This window comes from Mobula hypostoma, chromosome 10, assembly GCF_963921235.1.
Source record: "Mobula hypostoma chromosome 10, sMobHyp1.1, whole genome shotgun sequence".
Classification (NCBI taxonomy): Eukaryota; Metazoa; Chordata; class Chondrichthyes; order Myliobatiformes; family Myliobatidae; genus Mobula; species Mobula hypostoma.
In genome coordinates this window covers 95,792,674-95,812,754 of record NC_086106.1, presented here as the reverse complement: position 1 = coordinate 95,812,754, position 20,081 = coordinate 95,792,674, and the positions used below count along the sequence as shown (strand labels likewise).

Here is a 20,081-nt window from a genome sequence, read left to right as displayed (position 1 = left end):
TCATTTCGCCTTACCTCTGTAACTGCTATTCTCACAACCTTCCAGGGTTTAGACATTCCTTCTTTCTTTAGAATCTTGTGCATCTTTAATTCCATTCCCCATGACATTGGTGTCTGCTCTCTCAGACCTTTGTGGGCTAAAACTAAGGATTTCCCCACTGAATTTTTTCTGTCTTCCCCTCTGATCCTCCTTAAAATTAACTCCTTTGACCAAGGAGTGAAAAACAAACTGCTTGAGAAACTCAGCAAGTCAGGCAGCATCAACGGAGAGAAATAGACAGTCAATGTTTTTGGTTAACACCCTTCATTTTGGCAGTCCAAAGCATTGGCTGACCAATCCCTTCCACAGATGCTGACTGACCAGCTGAATTTCTCCAGCAATTGTGTCTTTTTTACTCCAGATTCCAGCATTTACAGCCTCTTGTATTTTTTTATCATGCTTTTAGTCACTCTTCCTAGTATCTTTTAATTCATCTCAACTTCAGTCATTACCTAAGTGAGCTTCTGTGAAACATAGTGCACTTTCAAAATAGAGAAAAAGCATTAGGTATATTAATGCAAGTTGTGTTTTGTTGTAGGTGTGCCGATCATTAATAACTGTTCCATGCTGAAAAGTGTCAGCTATGTGCAAGGTAATCTGAACTTCATAAAGGAGGTCAAATAGACTACAGTAATACTTCCACTGTTCAAAATTTGAGGAGATGCTAATTATGTTTTAAGAGGCAAAGTGAATAACAAAGATTTAATTTCATATAATGAATGTGTACGATAGGGCACCACAGTAGCCTAGCAGTTAATGTGATACTATCACAGCTCAGGGTGCCGGAGCTCCAAGTTCAACTCTGACGTCATCTATAAGGAGTTTGTACATTCTCCCCATGGAACACGTGTATTTTCCCCGGGTACTCTGGTTTCCTCCCATGGTCCAAAGTCGTACCAGTTGGTAGGTTAATGGGTAATTGTAAGTTATCCATGATTAGGCTAGGGTTAAGCCGAGAGGTGCTGGGCAACACGGCTCGAAGTGGCAGAAGTGTGTATCTGTGCTGCACCTCAATAAATAAACAAAGTAGATCAACATGGTATTGATAGAAATTTCACTACAGAACATTGAGAGACACCAAACTTGACAAACATGCCAACTTTAATGAGAGCAACCAAAATCAAATTATTTTGACTTTCATTTTAAAATCAGTATACAAAGCATAATGAGGTCCTTATCTAAGTCAAATAGTAAAATGATAATCTCTTCACACAAAAAAATCACACTAAGGAAACATACGAGGTAATTATTACAAAGTATTAATGTAAGAAAATAATAAATGTTATTAAACAAATCTTGGAAAATACATAATAAAACAGGATGTACTGGTATAGCCAGCAGGTCAGAGAGGATCTGCAGAGAGAGACAAAATCAATGACCTTTAGTCTAGCAACATCTATAGCTTATGTAGTTAGGTAAGGAAATTAATTAGCATTCTGGCACTTAGCTTCTTGTGTGCAGATTTAGTAGTCTATACAATACCTAGAGTCAAAGGGTCATAGAAAAGTACAGCACAAAAACAGGCCCTGTGGTTCATCTAGTCCATGCCAAACCATTTAAACTGCCTAGTCACTCTGACCCACACCTGGACCATGGTCACCCATACCCCTACTGTCCACGTCCCTATCCAAACTTCTCTTAAACATTGAACTCGAGTTGACACGCACTACTTGCTCTGGCAGCTCATTCCACACTTTCATGACCCTCTGAGTGAAGAGGTTTCCCCTCATGCTCCTCTTAGACCTTTCAGCTTTCACCCTTAAACCTTGATCTCTACTTGTAGTCCCACCCAACTTCAGTGGAAAAAGCCTGCTTGCCTTCAACCTATCTACACCCTTCATAATTTTGTATACCTCTAAAATCTCTCCTCAATCTTCTACGTTCCAAGGAATAAAGTTCTAACCTATTCAATCTTGGGTCCACCAGTCCCGGCAACATACTTGTAAATTTTCTCTGTACCCCTTCAACCTCAGTTACAACTTTCCTGTAAGTAGGTGACCAAAACTGCACACAATACTCCAAATTAGGCCTCACCAGTATCTTATACAATTTCAACATAGCATCCCATCTCCTGTACTCAGTTTTTTGATTTATGAAGGCCAATGTGCCAAAGTTTTTTTAATGACCCTTTCTATCTGTGCCACACTTTCAATGAATTAGTCCAGTTCTAATTGCTCAGTTCAATCTGTTTGAGTCATGAATGTAAAATAACTATGAAAGCTTGCATGTTATGAACACAATTTAACTATTTGAGTGTGCATACAAATTAAATCAGGGTTGACACAACTGCACAAAATAAAAAAATGGTGGGCTTTGAAAATCTGCAATAAAAGCCGGAAATGTTGGAAATGCTCAGTGAATCGAGCAGCATTTTTAGACAGAGAAACCAAGTTCATACATCAGATCAATGACCTTTCATAGGAACCTTGCCAGAGTCAAAGGGGAGTAGATAACTTAAACACCATAGGGTTTTCTCAGAGTAATATTTTTGAAATTGTGTTGCGTAGCAGAAGCTGCTAATATCTGGGCCCGTTCATCTGAGAACTTCAAAACAGAACAATTGTTTTTTTTTGTACAGTTGACTGCCAAAATACAATTTGCATATAAATTTGTCCTCTACAAAAGCTGCAGAGCTCCACATATCATGCTTCACGTTAAGGTATCTAGCTATCCAGAGGCACACGCAGATCCCATGTGAATGGTTGAATACTCATTTTGCCTTACTTGTTTCATTGTTTCATATTCATTATTTTCACTTGAAACCAGGTTAACAGGTCGCACTTGTCCAACGCTTCTACACCTAAAGTTAGAAGTAAAATGAGCACAATATTAACCAACAAGAGAAAGTCTGCAGACGCTGGAAATCTAAGCAACACACAGAAAATGCTGGAGAAGCTCATCAGGCCAGGCAGCATCTGTGAAAAAGAGAACAGTCGACGTTCTGGGCCAAGACCTTTAATCGGGACTGGAGAGAAAAGATGAAAGGTCAGAGTAAGAAGATGGGGGGAGGGAAGGAAGAAGTACAAGGCAGCAGGTGATAGGTGAAACCAGGACAGGGGGAGGGGTGAAGTAAAAGAGCTGAGAGGTCGATTGGTGGAAGAGATAAAGGGCTGGAAAGGGAGGGATCTGACAGCAGAGGACAGAAGGCCATGGAAGAAAGGGAAGGGCAGGAGACCCAGAGGGAGGTGATGGGGAGGTAAGGAGATAAGGTGAGAGAGGAATGGGAATGGGAAATGGTGAAGGGAGGGCAATTACCAGAAGTTTGAGAAATTGATGTTCATGATATCAGGTTGGAAGCTACCCAGATTGAATATAAGGTGTTGCTCCTCCAACCTGAGTGTGGCCTCATCGCAGCAATAGAGGATGTCATGGGGTGACATGTCAGGATGGAAATCAGAAGTGGAATTAAAATGGGTGGCCACTGGGTGACCGCGTTTTTTCTGGCGGACAGAATGTTTTGCTAAAGCCCAGGAAAAACTGCCCTCTATTTCTTTCAAATTATCAAACAAGTTGTACAATTTTCCCTTGGTTTTTATAATGCCGGTCAACTGATAATTTAGCTCCAGGCTGAAAACGTCAGGGTGGAATGAGAGCAGATCGGTTCTAGGTAACATCGAACCAAAGATTGTCAGGCAATGCTGCAGCAACCAATGATCTGCCTGGATGGGAGAGATGGTTCAGGTTTAGGAAGCACATTCCCATGGGGAACAAAGGGAGTAAAACATATTCTGACCTCCATGGATGACAAAGACATACAGAAGAACATAAAGCTAAAAAAAAACACAAAGAACAAACTCAGCAGGTTGAACAACATCTGCGGCAGGAATCGAACTGTTGATGCTTTGCTGCATCTGGACTGAGTGTAGAGAGGAAAGGTAGCCAGTATAAAGAGAAGAGGGTGAAAGGTATGTCAGAAACAGTAAGTGAAAGATAGACCAAGGAGGAATGAAAGTAGATGGGCAGAAGACTCAAAACTCTCCAGCTGTGCCCCATTAGTTTCTCACAGGTCAAACATGTTTAACGTTTTTTAATCATGCAGGGGAGTATGACTAAAATACCCACTGATATTACAATGAAATGGGAACCCGTGCTGCTGAATTTGTCATCTGCCCAAAAACCACCAGTGAGCTTTTCTCTAAGAGCTGCACATTTGGTGACTAAACATGCAAGTTCCACTTCCCAATTCAGCCGTTAACGACAGCTGCTTTCAAAACTGAAATCGGCTGTTGGTAACTTACCAGAACAAAGAATTCACTTACATACGTATAAAAAAGGGTTGATATTTTGGAAGGATAATTGGATGGGCATTGTTAGCTCTGGCTCCCTCTTGTAAAGTTTATTTGAATCCATACTTTGCCATGATAGTGAAGTTCTCCCCAAATCTTCCTGACTTCCTCGTAAGGTCATAACAATTACAGATGAGGAAGCCCATTAATTACATCAAGAATCTAAACTCATTGTATAGTAGCATCCAATGATTCTTAAATAATTCCAGGGGTTTTCCTTCACTAATCTATTCTATTTATTCAAAGCACTTTGGGAAAAGAACGATTCTCTGATGAGTCCTATAATTAATCAGCTGGATTAAATCCAAGCATTAAGCTTCATCTTCCATTATTCTACAGATTTAACTCACCAAGGTTTGAACTGCCTAGTCAGTACCTCCTAGTTAGATGTCACTGGTGTTGCATTCTGAAACCAAAACACATTCAAATATTTATTTAAACCTTACTCTCATTTTGATAGAAGTCTGAAATACAGGGTATATTTGTTCTTTCCTACTCTTCATCTATTTATCATTTATGTAGTCAGAAGCCATTGCAGTTTTCAGGCTAGGAACAATTAGGTACCTTCTCCTACTTCTCCCAGATAACTTTACGTGTGAGGAAAGAGAACAGGGAAAACTGCCTTGAAATATCTCAGGGGAAGCAAACTCCTATGAGAATTTAGCTACCTTGAGGGAAAAATACAAGAATCTCAATTGAAATGTTGGGGCAAGATTATAGCAGGAGTTGAGGCATCAGGTCAAACACCATATGTAATTGAAGTGCTTTCAGAAATCTTAATTACTTAATTAACTTGGAGTGCAGTCATAAGTCAGACAACACAGAAACAGGCTATTCAACCCATCTTGTCCATACTGACCTTGTTTTGCCCATCTATACTAATCTCATTTGCCGGCATTAGGTGCATAGCTTACAACTGCCACACAAATACTCAGAGTTTAACTCATGGCTATACACTAATGTTTAACATAGACTCATATCAAGATCATATTTTTACTGCAGCTCTTATGCAAGATGGAGGACAAAGCTTGAAAGGAGTACTATGCTAATCCCAGGAGATTCTTGTAGGACACAACGGCCCAGTCTGTCACTCGGGATATGTACAAGCCTATCATTAAGGATGCACACATCACATAGCAGCAGGGAGTGAAAAATAATATAAGTGTATAATAAAAGTGATCCAACAACAATGTATTGTAATTATCTAGAGCCTTTAACATAATAAATTGTTGCATTTCCAGAAAGAGACGAAGAAATACATAGTATAAAAATTAGAAGAGATGGCTAAAAGTTTCATACAGTAGACGAAACTTAATGTGGAAATACCCTGAAGGCTCTTTTTTACATTATTGGATTTAAATGCTGAAAGAAATGAATAAATGTGAACATGGACTGAAATTCACAGAACTCTCACAAAATCCCCAACCTGACTTATTAAACTGGCGCTGCTTTACCAATGAAGTGGAAGTACACCTACCTTGTAAATTCGTATATGTGATCTAGAAGGAAAAAGAAGTTTAGTTAAACTCCTAAATCAATCATCTCCATTAATTATGTTCTTTATAACAACACAATAATCATCAAATATGAGCAACCAGAAGGAATTCTATCAACAGAGGAAAAGGGACAATATTTGACAGACAGGAAATTTATTAGCTTAAATACTCAGAAAATGTAGCAAATGATGGAAAACTCTGTATTTGGTAGCACAGAGCTTTTCACTATCCTGGTTACACCACATGGTGCATGGCCAAGTGGTTAAGGCATTAGGCTAGTGACCTGAAGGTCTCAAGTTCGAGCCTCAGCTGAGGCAGCGTGTTGTGTCCTTGAGCAAGGCACTTAACCACACATTGCTCCTGCACGTTTATAGCCCAGCGGCGGCAGCTGGTGCAGTATGGACAAGACAAGACATGAAAGGCAGTTAACACAACAGCCACTGATTGCGACCTTGGAAGTTGCTCATGGAATTCCTAAGCTTGAGCCCAGGACAATCAGTATCATGCAAGGGAAATTGAAGCTTAGCTTACACACACTGTATCTGGTAGTGCCATCAGATAGGCAAGTCCCTTGTAAAATGCCTGCCCATAATATGGCAGGAGCCCACGTTCAGAACTACAGCCACCAAACTGAAAGCCTTTCTGAAATCACAAGTATTCAGCACTATCACCCTCTTACAGCCCATCATCTGTGAACCTGACCCCTGTGGTCTCTCACTCTTTGTGTTCCCTCACTCAGTCCCAGTGGACTCCTACAGTATCCTCGGGGATAATAAGATGCATTTCCTTTTTGTGGTGTCAATGGTACTGGGACTGCAACATCCTAGCAGCCTCACTAGGTTCGTTTTGGTTCACCATGACATGCGAAGATCAGATTGAAGGCAGTGAGCATAATGGTGTCCTTCAGGCGATAATGTGAGGAAAGTTCTCCTGGAGCCATAGGAAGATAGGTGGTGTAGGAAATCTCCCAAGCACCCATTATCAGCTGGGGGCACTGCCCAGTGCCAGCACAGATTGGAAGATTGCAGGTCTGCTGACTGTCAATTTTATTGGAATTAAGGTCATTAGGCCTACACAGGTCAGATCAACTGCTCCCATGGCACTTTGAGAAAATAATCATAGTCTTATCATTTTGTCCTCTACACCGACCTCTCTAACGTTCTCACTGTTCAGCTTTCCCAGGTGGCTAATTGTTCTTAAGAGTAGACATTGATATCAAAAGGACAACATTGCTGGGGTAGACCTTTTTCGTATCTCATATCCAGACACATGCTCTTTCCATCCAACACTGGTGCACAGTGAGCAGGAACAGAACTCTAGATAACCTCATTTTCTTCCTGGCTTAGAAATGCTAAAGCCACATTTCCAGTGATACTTCTGTCTTCCTAAGAATTAACTTAGCACTTAAACACTAGAGCTATTGTTATCAGTAATTTGCTATTACCTTCATTTACACCTGTTTTATTTCTTGTTCGGTACAAAATTAAGATAATGATAGTGGAGAAGAAGAGTACGATGAGAATAATTGTCAAAACAAAGATCCAAGCTGGAACTTTCACAGTGTTGTATCCTAGAAAAGAGTCACAGCAATCAGTTCTATACATTCACATGCAGACATGTAAAAATTATTTTTTCATTTCCATGGAAATAATTTTAAATAAAAGTGACACACTGTAATTTCTTATGGACCCTAATGGATTTGATTGAAGAGAAGATGGCTTCTGCTGGAAAATCAGCTCAGTTTATGTCGCCATGCCTGAATCTCATTGGCAGATTGTTAAAATTTTACCCACCAACAAAAGTAATATCAAGGGAAAATAAAGACTAGGTGCTTATCATGTACCTCCCATAACCAATCAATGTTACATTAATTCAGGATATCTTCATCAACATTTTAGAACAGTTATTTTTTGGACTTAGCAAATTGGATTTTAGACAGGCATTTCTAATACTGAAATGATTTACAATCATAACTGAGCTGCATTGGCCAAAGAACATCACCTGTAAGTGCACATAATTCCAAGTCGGCACATAAATAGCAAGTTTTAGGGTAATCTGCCATCACTTGAAAAGTGTGCCAAAATACACCTCTCAAACAAACTCAAGCCATGGATTTAATTGATTAACTTTTTCAGGAACTTCCTTCACACTCCTCTGTTAATTCTTTGACTGATTGTAATAGCTGGCTATTATTTTTTTCCTATTGTTGAACTTATTAATAGACATTAATAGGGAGACAAGTTGGCGCCGATAAGTGGTGACTCTTTGCATGCAGTTCTGATAGGATTCACCAAATAATCCCGTTTAGGACTACTACAGCTGAAATCTATGGTCACAGCCCTGGATATTTCAGTAAGCAACATCATTTTAAGACATTTAAAAAATCTATCAGTAGTCCAAATTGGCTGATCCTGCACTGCAGACTCAGGTTGTAAGTTCAGTTTCCCTTTAAGCAAAAGGAAGCATGGAAAATGAACCAGTCTGTAAAAACAATTGAAACACAGAAGCCTTAAATCCCCACTTCCTGCTATCCTGCTGGTGAATGCATAGTCTCTGGAAAATAAAATTGAATACCTCAGAGCAGGATTGCTGTATCAGAGAGACATCAAGGACTGCTGTGTACTTCACTTCATGGAAACATGGCTCACCCCCGCCAATTCAGATACAACACTGTAGCCTGATGGCTTCACCATTGTCCACAAAGACAAGACAACTGAGTTTAATGATAGCGGAGGTGGAGTATGCTTTATGATTAACTCATCATGATGCAGAGACATGGCAGTTCTGTCTCAATCCCGCTCAGCCAACCTGGAACATCTAGTGGTCACCTGTGCAAATCCCTGTGGCATCTGGTGACCCAGTGATCTTTGTCTCAGAGGCAGAGGTCAGAACACCTTTCAAGAGGGTGAACCTTTGCAAGGCATCAGGTAGGGAACTGAAAACTGTGCCAACCAACTGGTGGGCGTATTCAAGGAGATCTTCAATATCATACTGCTGCAATTGGAGGTTATCATTTGCTTCAAAAGGGTGACAATCATACTAGTGTCCAAGAAGAGCAGAGTGAACTGCCTCGATGACTATCACCCAGTTACACTCACACCTACTGTGATGAGGTGCATTGAGAGGTTGATCATGGCCAGAATCAACTCCTGCCTAACTAAGCAAGGATCTGGACCCACTGCAATTTGCCTATCGCCACAACAGGTCTACAGCGGATGCAGTCTCACTGACTCTCCAGTTGGCCTTGGATCACCTGAACAATAGCAATACCCATGTTAGACTGTTCATTCATTACAGCTCAGCATTCAATACAATTACGCCCTAGTTCTAATCAACAAACTCTAAATCCCGGGCCTCTGTACCTCCCTCTGCAGCTGGATCCTTGACACTGAGAGACCATAGTCTGTATGGATTGGAAATAACATCTCCTCCTCACTAACAATCAGTAGTGGCACACTTCAAGGATGTGTGCTTAGCCCACTGCTCTACTCTCTTCAACCACGACTTTATAACTTGGCACAGCTCAAGCACCATCTATAAATTTGCCAATAACGCAACATTTGTTGGCAGAGTTTGAGATGGTGACAAGGGGGCATGCAGGAGCGTGATAGATCAGCTGGTTAAGTGGTGTCGCAACAACCTTGCACTCAACTTCAGTAAGACCAAGGAACGGATCCTGGACTTCTTAAAGGGGAAGTTGAGGGAGGACACACTTCATCGAGGGATCAGCAGTGAAAATGGTGAGCAGTTTCAAGTTCCTAGGTGTCAACATCTCTGAAGATCTATCCTGGGCCCAACATATTGATGCAATTACAAAGAAGGCACCATGGTGGCTATATTTCATTAGGAGTTTGAGGAGAATTGTTACGTCACCAAAGCCTTTTGTAAATTTCTATATTTGTACCGTGGAGAACATTCTAACTGGTTGCATCACCATCTGGTACGGAGAGTCCACTGCACAGGATCTGAAAAATCTGCAGAAAGTTGTGAACTCAGCCAGCTCTATCATGGGCACTGGCCTCCCTAGCACCCAGGGGCCTTCAAAAGGTGATGCCTCAAGAAAGCGACATCCATCTCATAGAATTTTTTGAGGATGTAACCAGTAGAGTGGATAGGGGAGAACCAGTGGATGTAGTATATTTGGATTTTCAAAAGGCTTTTGACAAGGTCCCACACAGGAGATTAGTGTGCAAACTTAAAGCACACGGTATTGATGTGGATAGAGATTTGGTTGGCAGACAGGAAGCAAAGAGTGGGAATAAATGGGACCTTTTCAGAATGGCAGGTGGTGACTAGTGGGGTACCGCAAGGCTCAGTGCTGGGACCCCAGTTGTTTACAATATATATTAATGACTTAGACGTGGGAATTAAATGCAGCATCTCCAAGTTTGCGGATGACACGAAGCTGGGTGGCAGTGTTAGCTCTGAGGAGGATGCTAAGAAGATGCAGGGTGACTTGGAGAGGTTAGGTGAGTGGGCAAGTTCATGGCAGATGCAATTTAATGTGGATAAATGTGAAGTTATCCACTATGGTGGCAAGAACAGGAAAACAGATTATTATCTGAATGGTGGCCGATTAGGAAAAGGGGAGGTGCAACGAGACCTGGGTGTCATTATACACCAGTCACTGAAAGTGGGCATGCAGGTACAGCAGGTGGTGAAAAAGGCGAATGGTATGCTGGCATTCGTAGCAAGAGGATTCGAGTACAGGAGCAGGGAGGTACTACTGCAGTTGTACAAGGCCTTGGTGAGACCACACCTAGAGTATTGTGTGCAGTTTTGGTCCCCTAATCTGAAGAAAGACATTCTTGCCATAGAGGGAGAGAAGGTTCACCAGATTGATTCCTGGGATGGCAGGACTTTCATATGATGAAAGACTGGATTGACTAGGCTTATACTCGCTGGAATTTAGAAGATTAAGTGGGGATCTTATTGAAATGTATAAAATTCTAAAGGGATTGGACAGGCTAGATGCAGGAAGATTGTTCCCGATGTTGGGGAGGTCCAGAACGAGGGGTCACAGTTTAAGGATAAACGGGAAGCCTTTTAGGACCGAGATGAGGAAAAACTTCTTCACACAGAGAGTGGTGAATCTGTGGAATTCTCTGCCACAGGAAACAGTTGAGGCCAGTTCATTGGCTATATTTAAGAGGGAGTTAGACATGGCCCTTGTGGCTAAAGGGATCAGGGGGTATGGAGAGAAGGCAGGTACAGGGCTCTGAGTTGGATGATCAGCCATGATCATACTGAATGGCGGTGCAGGCTCGATGGGCCGAATGGCCTACTCCTGCAGCTATTTTCTACGTTTCTATGTTTCCATCACCAGGGACACGCCCTCTTCCCATTAGAGGAGGCACAGCGCCCTGAAGCCACACACTCAGTGTTTCAGGAACAGCTTCTTCCCCTCCGCCATCAGATCTCTCAATGGACAGTGAACCCATGTACACTACCTCATTATTTTCAATGTTATTTTTTGCTCTCTTTTTGCACTACTTAATTAATGTAACATTTTATATACTGTATATTTGTTGTTGTAATTTATTTTTTTTATTTTCTGTTGCATTGTACTGCTGCCACAAAACAATAAACTTCACAACATGCGCCAGTGATATTAAACCTGATTCTGATTCTTTCAGTGTTACTGGCAAAGGCAGCATCAGTAACCCATTGCTAAATCTTGATAAGGAATGGTGAGCACTACCTTGAACTGCTACAATCTGGCTAAGTAAGGAATTGGAGTAACTCCTTGGATGTTTCTTGGGGATTTTTATAGAATTATATACATGGATGCATAGATAAGAGTAGCCCATCTCTTTTAGAATCATTACATTACTCTATTATCCTCTTCTTCCACTTTCAGGTAATCATGAACAAGAATGCCATGTCTAGATTTTTTTTTACCAGAGCAATGGAGAATCTTGATACTGAAAATCTGAGACAAATAAAGCATCAGAAAATAAACAGCAAAAAATAAATACCTGAAACAGCTACACGTATCGGCCAATATTAAACCCCATACCTACATACATAATTTCCAAAGAATTATGTTCCCATTTAAATATTGACTTCCTATCATCACAGAGTGTCTTCAAACCCAATTTACTGTTTAATGGAGGCAAATTAAGTATTCATTTGAAGTCTAAATCAGGAATTGCATCCGTGCTGATTTTAATTATTATCAGTTGCTGTAATATTGAATGTATTACACATGTTATTGTAAGGGTATTTTGGATCATTTAAAATAAATTACAGTAACCCTGCCAAAGGATACTGTCAAAGATCAAAGTCATGAAATTGATGCTCCCTTATTTCTTTCAATATTTGCAAAGAGTCCCATGGAGTCATACGGTTATACAGCACGGAAACAGGCCCTTTGACTCAATCACAAACAAGAAAAAAGCTGCAAATGCTGGCTGTCCCCACCTTCATCATTCCCCACACCCATTTCCCTCTCACCTTATCTCCTTACCTGCCCATCACCTCCGTCTGGTGCTCTTCCCCCTTCCCTTTCTTCCTTGGTCTTCTGTCCGCTCCTATCAGATTCCCCCTTCTCCAGCTCTTTATCTCTTTGGCCGATTGACTTCCCAGCTCTTTACTTCACCCTTCCCCCTCTCCCAGTTTCACCTATCACCTTCTACCTTGTACTTCCTCCTCTTCCCCTCCCCTCATCTTTTTTCTCTGACTTCTCACCTTTTTTCCTTCAGCTCTGACAAAGGGTCTCGGCCCAAAATTTCAACTGTTTACTCTTTTCCATAGATGCTACCTGGCCTGCTGAGTTCCTCCAGCATTTTGTGTGTGTGGCTCTTCAGCTCAAATTGTCCATGGCAACCAATGTGCCCGCTAAAACTAGTACCATTTGTCAGTATTTGGCCCATATTCATATCAGGTGACAATTTCAATAGAACAAGGTAAGTTATTTTGTCTTTTATTTGGAAATACCAAGCATACAGCCACTAACTGAGTGAGAATAATGCATTACATAATACTCACCTACTTAATTGTACCTACAACCATTCTAAGGTGCTAAAAGTGAATGTAATGCTAATTTACTAGCATTTTCAGAGTTACCTCATCACTAAAGAACTAAGACTGACAGGCGTACAATTATACCCTTTTCTAAAATAGATTTTGTAAAAGAAATACAATAATAATGTATGAAACTACAGAAGTAAAATTATGCTTACCAGTGATGGCATTAGAGGTCGGAATAACTGGAGGTCTTTTGGACGATAAAGCTGGGGAAATAATCAGTGAATTATTAATGACAGAGGTCAGTCCCTTTATATGAAAATGCAAGTAAACAGTGATATACTGTATGTATCAATTGATCAGTAGTTGCAAGTCAAGCATTAAAATAAAAGTTTATTTAATGTGCATGTAATGTATCACTATAGTAATCTGATCACTCAAATCAAGTATAATGTTTTCCAAGGGGTTGTATATTGGTGGGTACTTAGGAGATCTAGAGTCTAATCCTGGATCCACATATTCTGGTGCAGAGTGGGCTGATGGTAGTGGTCGGGTCTTTTGGTTGTTCAGTCTCTCCTTTCACAGTTGCTACATGTTCTCTGTGGCATTGTGGAGATGGTTCTCATGTAGTGCAGCTCCCTCTTGAGCAGATTTCCTGCAGGTGTGTCTATTGAGTGCAATGACTTCCCAGTTTTACGATGCAATTTTGAATTTATTTTGACTGATTTTGGTATTATCTTTGAAGCATTTGCTTTTCCTTCAAGTGGGTGTAAAAGGTCTGTTTGGGGAGACATGACATGGACATCGGAATGGCTTGACCTATCCATCGAGGTTGGTGTTGCTTTTTTATGGTCCTTCAGTCTGCGGGCTGTTAGTGAATCTGTCCTTCAGTTGATCCTCAAAATCTTTCCTAAGGATCGTGGTGTACTGAGCCAGGGTTCTCAAGTCCCTACTCTGGGTGATCTATGGTGCAGCTCCATACAGTAATGTAGGAAGGACAACTGATCTATAGACCAAGTATTTTGTTGGGACCTGTAGGTCACGGCCTTCAAAGACTCTTTTCCTTGATCTTGCATAGGCTCTACTAGCACTACTCAGGTGACAGTTGATCTGTGAGTCAATGGCTGTGTTTGAGGAGAAAGTGCTGCCTAGGTAGGAAAAGTTAGATATTGTCAACTTTTATGGAGGGCTGGACAAATGGCTGGTTGGGTGATGGCTGAGATAGGATGTGTGTCATCTTTATATTCAAAACAAGACCCATGGCTCTATATGCTTTGGCAAAGGCTTTCAGGATACATTGGAGGTCTTCTTCATGTTGTGCTACGATGGCATTGTCATCTGAATATTGAAGCTCCCATGATAGTGGTGGTGCTGACCTTGTTCCTGGCCTTGAACCGGTTGAGGTTGAAAAGACTGTTGTCCATTCTATACATGATTGGGATTCCCTGTGGCAGGTCTTGACCAAAGAGGTAAAGGATGGCAGCAATAAAGATGGAAAATAGAGTGGGAGCAACGATACAGACTGTTTGACTCCCGTCTTCACAGTGACGGGTTCTGATTCAACATCACTGTTGCTGAGTAATGTGACTGACGTGATATCATGCAGTTGCCTCAGTATTCATAAGTACTTGTCATGGCAGCCATGTCTTGACAGTAATCACCGAAGTGCTTGGCGGTCCACTCTATCAAACGCCTTTGTCAAATCTATGAAAGCCAAGTACAAGGATTGCTCTTGTTCAGGGCATTTTTCCTGTAGTTGGCATGGTGTGAAGATCAAGCCTGCAGTACCTCTAGATGGACAGAAAGCACACTGTGATTCAGGGAGTGCTTTTACAGATGGCGGAAGGAGTCGGTTGACAAGGATAGGTGCAAGCACTTTGCCTGTTGTTGACAGGAGGGAAAGGTCTCTGCCATTGCTACAATATGCCATGTCTCCCTTCTTGAATATGGTCACTATTTGAGTGTCCCTGAGCTCCGAGGGCAGTTGTTTCTTTTTCCTGACCTTCAGGAACAGGGAGTGTATGTGGTGCAGGAGTGCTGGTCCACTTTCCTTGAGGATCTCCACTGGTATCCCATCAGGACCTGTGGCTTTGTTGCTTTTCAGGTTCCTGATGGCATCACAGACCTCTTTCATTCTGGGAGGCTCTCTCGCAGGTCTCTGGAGGATTTGGTTAGTAACCTCTGGTTCAGCGGTGCTGTTGCGGTTATGAAGCTTTTGAAAGCAATCTCTTCATTGATTGCTGATATCTTCCCGACCTTTTAGCAAGTTCTTCCCGTACTGTGAGTGCAGGGGATTTCATCTGCAGCAACTTGGACTATAAATTGCTTTGGTGGCACTGAAGTGTCTGCCAGCATCTGGTTTTCCAGGACTTCTGCGTTCCACCAAAGATTCTTCAACTCCCTCACCCTGTCCTGGAGTAAGCTTCTCTTTTGACCTTGCCGCTGATATCAGTCCGCTAGGCGAAAAGGAGATAAGTTGTTCTATATCAAACCAATGCTGATGTTTTCTGCGCTTGTACCTAAGGATGTTTTTGCAGGTATTCAGGATGGTGGATTTAAGCAGGCCCCAGTGTTCTTTGATATTCTCCAGATATTCCCATTGGAGATTTTCCCCAAAAGAGGCCAGAGGTGCTGTTGGATTGCAGTGTCAAACAGGCTCTCAAGTTTTAGTCTTATCACTATACTACTTAGTCATTAAAGCTCAAAATAAACATTGGAAATATCAATGGATGAAATTCAGGAAAGGCCCATAACTTACTTTTACAGATGTTGCAAAGACAAACATCATTGTCTATCCCACAGGAGAGCAAATGACTGATGGAGTCATTTGATTTTCAGTCTCGCAAAGCATCAATAGTAACCTTGGCCAGTAAGAAACTTAACACAGTGATACCAGTTTCCAACAATCATATCAGGATTTCGCTCAATCTCTACAAAACTAGAGAGCTGATTGTTGACTGTAGGAAGGGGAAGGAGGTGCTACATGAGCCAGTCTACTCATGTAGGCGATGGAGGAAGTCAGCAGTTTTAAATTCCTGGACGTTAACGTATCAGATGATCTGACTTGGGCCCAGACGTCAATGCAGTCATAAGAAAAGTGCACCAGTGTCTTTACTTTCTCAGAAAGTTAAGGAGGTTCAACTTGTCACTGAACACTCTAACAGACTTCTGCTGTTGAAAGTATTCTAGCAACACACATCAAAGTTGCTGGTGAACGCAGCAGGCCAAGCAGCATCTCTAGGAAGAGGTACAGTCGACGTTTCAGGCCGAGACTCTTCATCAGGACTAACTGAAAGAAGAGCTAGTAAGAGATTTGAAAGGGGGAGGGGGAGGGGGAGATCCAAAATGATAGGAGAAGACAGGAGGGGGAGAGATGGAGTCAAGAGCTGGACAGGTGATAGGCAAAAGGGGATATGAGAGGATCATGGGACAGGAGGCCCAGGCAGAAGGAAAAGGGGGAGGGGGGAACCCAGAGGATGGGCAAGGGGTATAGTCAGAGGGACAGAGGGAAAAAAAGGAGAGAGGGAGAAAGAATGTGTGTATATAAATAAATAATGGATGGGATACGAGGGGGAGGTGGGGCATTAGCGGAAGTTAGAGAAGTCAATGTTCATGCCATCAGGTTGGAGGCTACCCAGACGGAATATAAGGTGTTGTTCACTCCAGTTGAAAGTATCCTGACTGATTGCACCATGGCCTGATACGGCAATTCAAATACACAGAAACATAAGGAGCTGCAAGGCATCGTGGACTCTGCACTATACATCACAGGCGCATCCCTCCCCATCACCAGAGGAGATGCCCCTAGAAGGCAATATCTGTCAAACATCCCCATCATCCAGGCCATGCCACCTCTTTATAACTACCATCAGGCAGGAGATACAGAAGCCTGAAGTCCCACACCACCAGGGTCAAGAACAGCTACTTCTCTTCAACCGTTCGGTTCTTGAACCAACCAGCAAAACCCTAATCATTACAGTTCAGCAACACTATGGTCACGTTGACCACTCTGCACTAAAATCGACTTTGTATTGTTCTAATTGTGTTTTCTTTTAAAAATTGTGTATGATTTATCTTTATTGTAAATGCTGCTTATATGATGCTATGTGTCTGACATACTGTCGTAAGTAAGTTTTCCATTGCTCCTGTGTTCATGTATGTTTATGACAATAAACTCAACTTTGACTTTGATAATGCACCACTTACTGGTGAACTATTACTGCCCCCTGCTGTTCATCATCTTCTGACAATGAGAAATACAGTTCCCTCATAAACTTACCTGAAGTGTGGTGACGTTACAGACAACACAACCAAAATGTGGATCAGTAATACTTGGTTACATGTCATGCTGCAGTCATTAATCATTAAGGAATTAAGGAATAGGATGCAGCTTAAATAACCTGAACAGTCTGTATATTTCTGACTCACACTGAGGCAAGGCCATTACCTCAAGTCTATGAGGCATTTTCCCTAATTCTTGTTATTTTTTTTATTTATTATTTATTGAGATACAGCACGGAATAGATCCTTCAAGTCACACCACCCAGCAATCCCCCAATTTAATTCAAGCCTAATCACAGGACAATTTCCAATGGCCAATTAAACTACCAACCAGTACATCTTCAGACTGTGGGAGGAAACCAGAGCACCCAGAGGAAACTGGAGCATGCGGTCACAGGGAGAACGTACAAAGCGGGAATTGAACCCGGGTCTCCTGTACGGTAAAGCATTGCCCCAACCAACTACACCAATGTTCCACCCGTGTACTTTTTCTCAATACAGGTTACAAGGTGCACCGTAATTAATCAGAAACTGCTGGATGTTGGGATGGAAGAATGACTGGAAGTTTTAATTACTGTATATAACAGGTATACAGGTGGCCAATTGATCACCCCTTCCATGTCACTCTTAGGTTTTTTGTTAAACATTAAGGAAGGCACTGCTTTTGATGAGTGAACCATACAATAATTCACATCAGGTGAGAATTATAACAGACCACTTGACTGGTGAATTATTACTGCCCCCTGCTGTTCAATGTTATATCATCATCACCATCATCATCATCATCATCATCATCATCATCATCATTATGTGCCATATTGTATGACGTGCATGACAATAATTGTTCTTTTCAAATTTTCTGCAGAAGTGGTTTGCCATTGCCTCCTTCTGGGCAGTGTCTTTACAAGACGGGTGACCCCAGCTATTATCAATACTCTTCAGAGATTGTCTGCCTGGTGACAGTGGTCACATAACCAGGATTTGTGATATGCTCCCAGAGCTTCACATGGCACTGATTGTGGGGGGAGGGGGGGAGATGCTAATCAGGTGCTACACCTCGCCCGGGGTGACCTGCAAACTAGCGGAGGTCCAACCCACCATCCCCAACATTTTATAGCAATGATAAACACTCTCACAGACTTCCCTAAATTGCATCAAAGCTGCAGACAATATTAACCAAATTCAGATTAATAATAGTTGGTTACAAGTAGTGCTGCAATTTGCAGGCATTTGGCATCACAGGGATGGGGATGCAGGTTAACCTATGTAATCAGTTGTACACATCTCATAAATATTGATGCAAGGCCATTAATACAAGTCTATCAAACATTTTACCTATTTCCACTGCTGGGTTCTGGGATGGAGGAATGATTGGAGGTTTTAGTTACTATGTGTTGTATTTGGTCCAATTGATGGTTCTCACTTTTGTTTTTTTTAAAGATTCAAGGAAATCACTGCTTTTGATGAGTCCCTTAGAAAATCTAAACTGCCTTGGAAAATGTACAATTTCTACAGATGATGGATATCCATTCCACTGGGACCATTGGTTCGGTGAAACACAGCAGATGAGGCTATTCAGAGTAAAATCGGAAGTCACATCAATCAATTCCTTGAAAATTAATAAAGTCCTTCAAACTCATTGTGGGCCCAATCTGCAGCTCCTGTTTGTTGATATTACATTACCAAACTTATCTTAACACTTTGTATGGGCCACCTGTTAGATAACCATTAAATTCTCTTAGATAAATTACTTATTAAACATCAGCATACATCATCAACATCATCAGGTGCCATGCCCAATTTGAGCTTTGACTGCCATGGCCCACACATTCCTGTTTTGGGTCAAGTGGACAAATGCACTGGTATTCATTTCCAGTTCTCTGGCTGCTGCCTCCATCATCATTTGTCTTTGTCTTCCTCTTGCTTTCTTCCCTTCAATCTTTCCCATAATTACCGTGCATTCTAACTCCTCTTTCCTAATCACATGTCGAATGAAGTTACGTTGCCTTTTCATGATCTCATACATTATTTCTCTTTTGTGTTTGCTCTGGTCATGACATCCTCATTAGATATTCGTTTCATCCATGATATTCTTTGCATCCTCCTCAAAAACCACATCTCTGCTGCTTCAATTCGTTTCCTCATGTTACTAGATATTGTCCAATATTCTGAGCCATATAACATAATTGTAACATTTCAGTACTCTGAGGTGGGTTGTCATGCCTAGTTTAGTATTGGTCAGTATACTCTTCATTCTCATAGAGGTGTCTTTTGCCATCCCTATTCTTCTTTTGATGTCCATGTCGCACCTGCCATCTGATGTCACCCAGCTTCCTAAGTAGCAAAAATTCTGTACTTGTTTTGTGTCTTTCCCATTTATTCTCGGCCTGCAGATAGGATTCTCCTTCTTTTTGGATATCACCATACATTCTGTCTTTTTGCAATTGATAGATAGACCCATTTTTGCACTTTCTTCAACAACTATATCAATTAAGTTTTGTAGTTCTTCCTCCGTACTTGCAAGTAACACAGTGTCATCTCCATTTCTGAAATTATTGATGTTTTCACAGCCAACTTTGATTCCCAAGATGTCTCTTATTTTTTGTAATATTATTTCACTGTACACATTAAATAAATCAGGGGAGAAAACACACCCTTGTCTAACGCCTCTCTTGATTTTCGTAAACTGACTCACTTCTCCATCTAGTCCTACAGCGGCAGTTTGTTCCCAGTACAGATTTCTGATTAGGCAGAGGTCTTTCAAATCTAGATCTAGAGTTTTCTGTAATATTTCAAATAACTTACTGTGCTTCACTTTATCAAATGCTTTTGTGTAGTCGATAAAACAGACAAACAAATCTTTTTGCACTTGAATAGCTCGTTCTGATAGTATCCTTAACATCAATATTGCGTTTCTTGTCCCTTTGTCTTTCACAAAACCACATTGTTCTTTGCCTATTTCGGCTTGTATCTTACTTTTTGCTCTTGTCATCAAAATTCATAGAAGTAC

At 41.3% G+C, this 20,081-nt stretch overlaps 1 protein-coding gene across 2 annotated transcripts in view; it reads right to left on the bottom strand.

Annotated features, from left to right (window-relative positions):
- Nucleotides 1-1,127: 1,127 nt before the first annotated feature.
- si:dkey-22i16.9 (V-set and immunoglobulin domain-containing protein 4) overlaps nt 1,128-20,081 on the bottom strand; it is a 39,607-nt gene continuing 20,653 nt past the window's right edge. The window contains exons 5-9 of one of the 2 annotated variants that reach the window (XM_063060901.1): nt 13,006-13,056; nt 7,266-7,391; nt 5,803-5,824; nt 4,676-4,731; nt 2,705-2,839 (exon numbers count right to left, since the gene is read on the bottom strand). In XM_063060901.1, the coding sequence (XP_062916971.1) occupies nt 4,716-4,731; nt 5,803-5,824; nt 7,266-7,391; nt 13,006-13,056 (215 nt within the window). In that variant the 3' untranslated portion in view covers nt 2,705-2,839; nt 4,676-4,715. Of the gene's footprint in view, nt 2,840-4,675; nt 4,732-5,802; nt 5,825-7,265; nt 7,392-13,005; nt 13,057-20,081 lie in introns of both variants that reach the window. The other variant, XM_063060900.1, reaches the window with a different exon arrangement.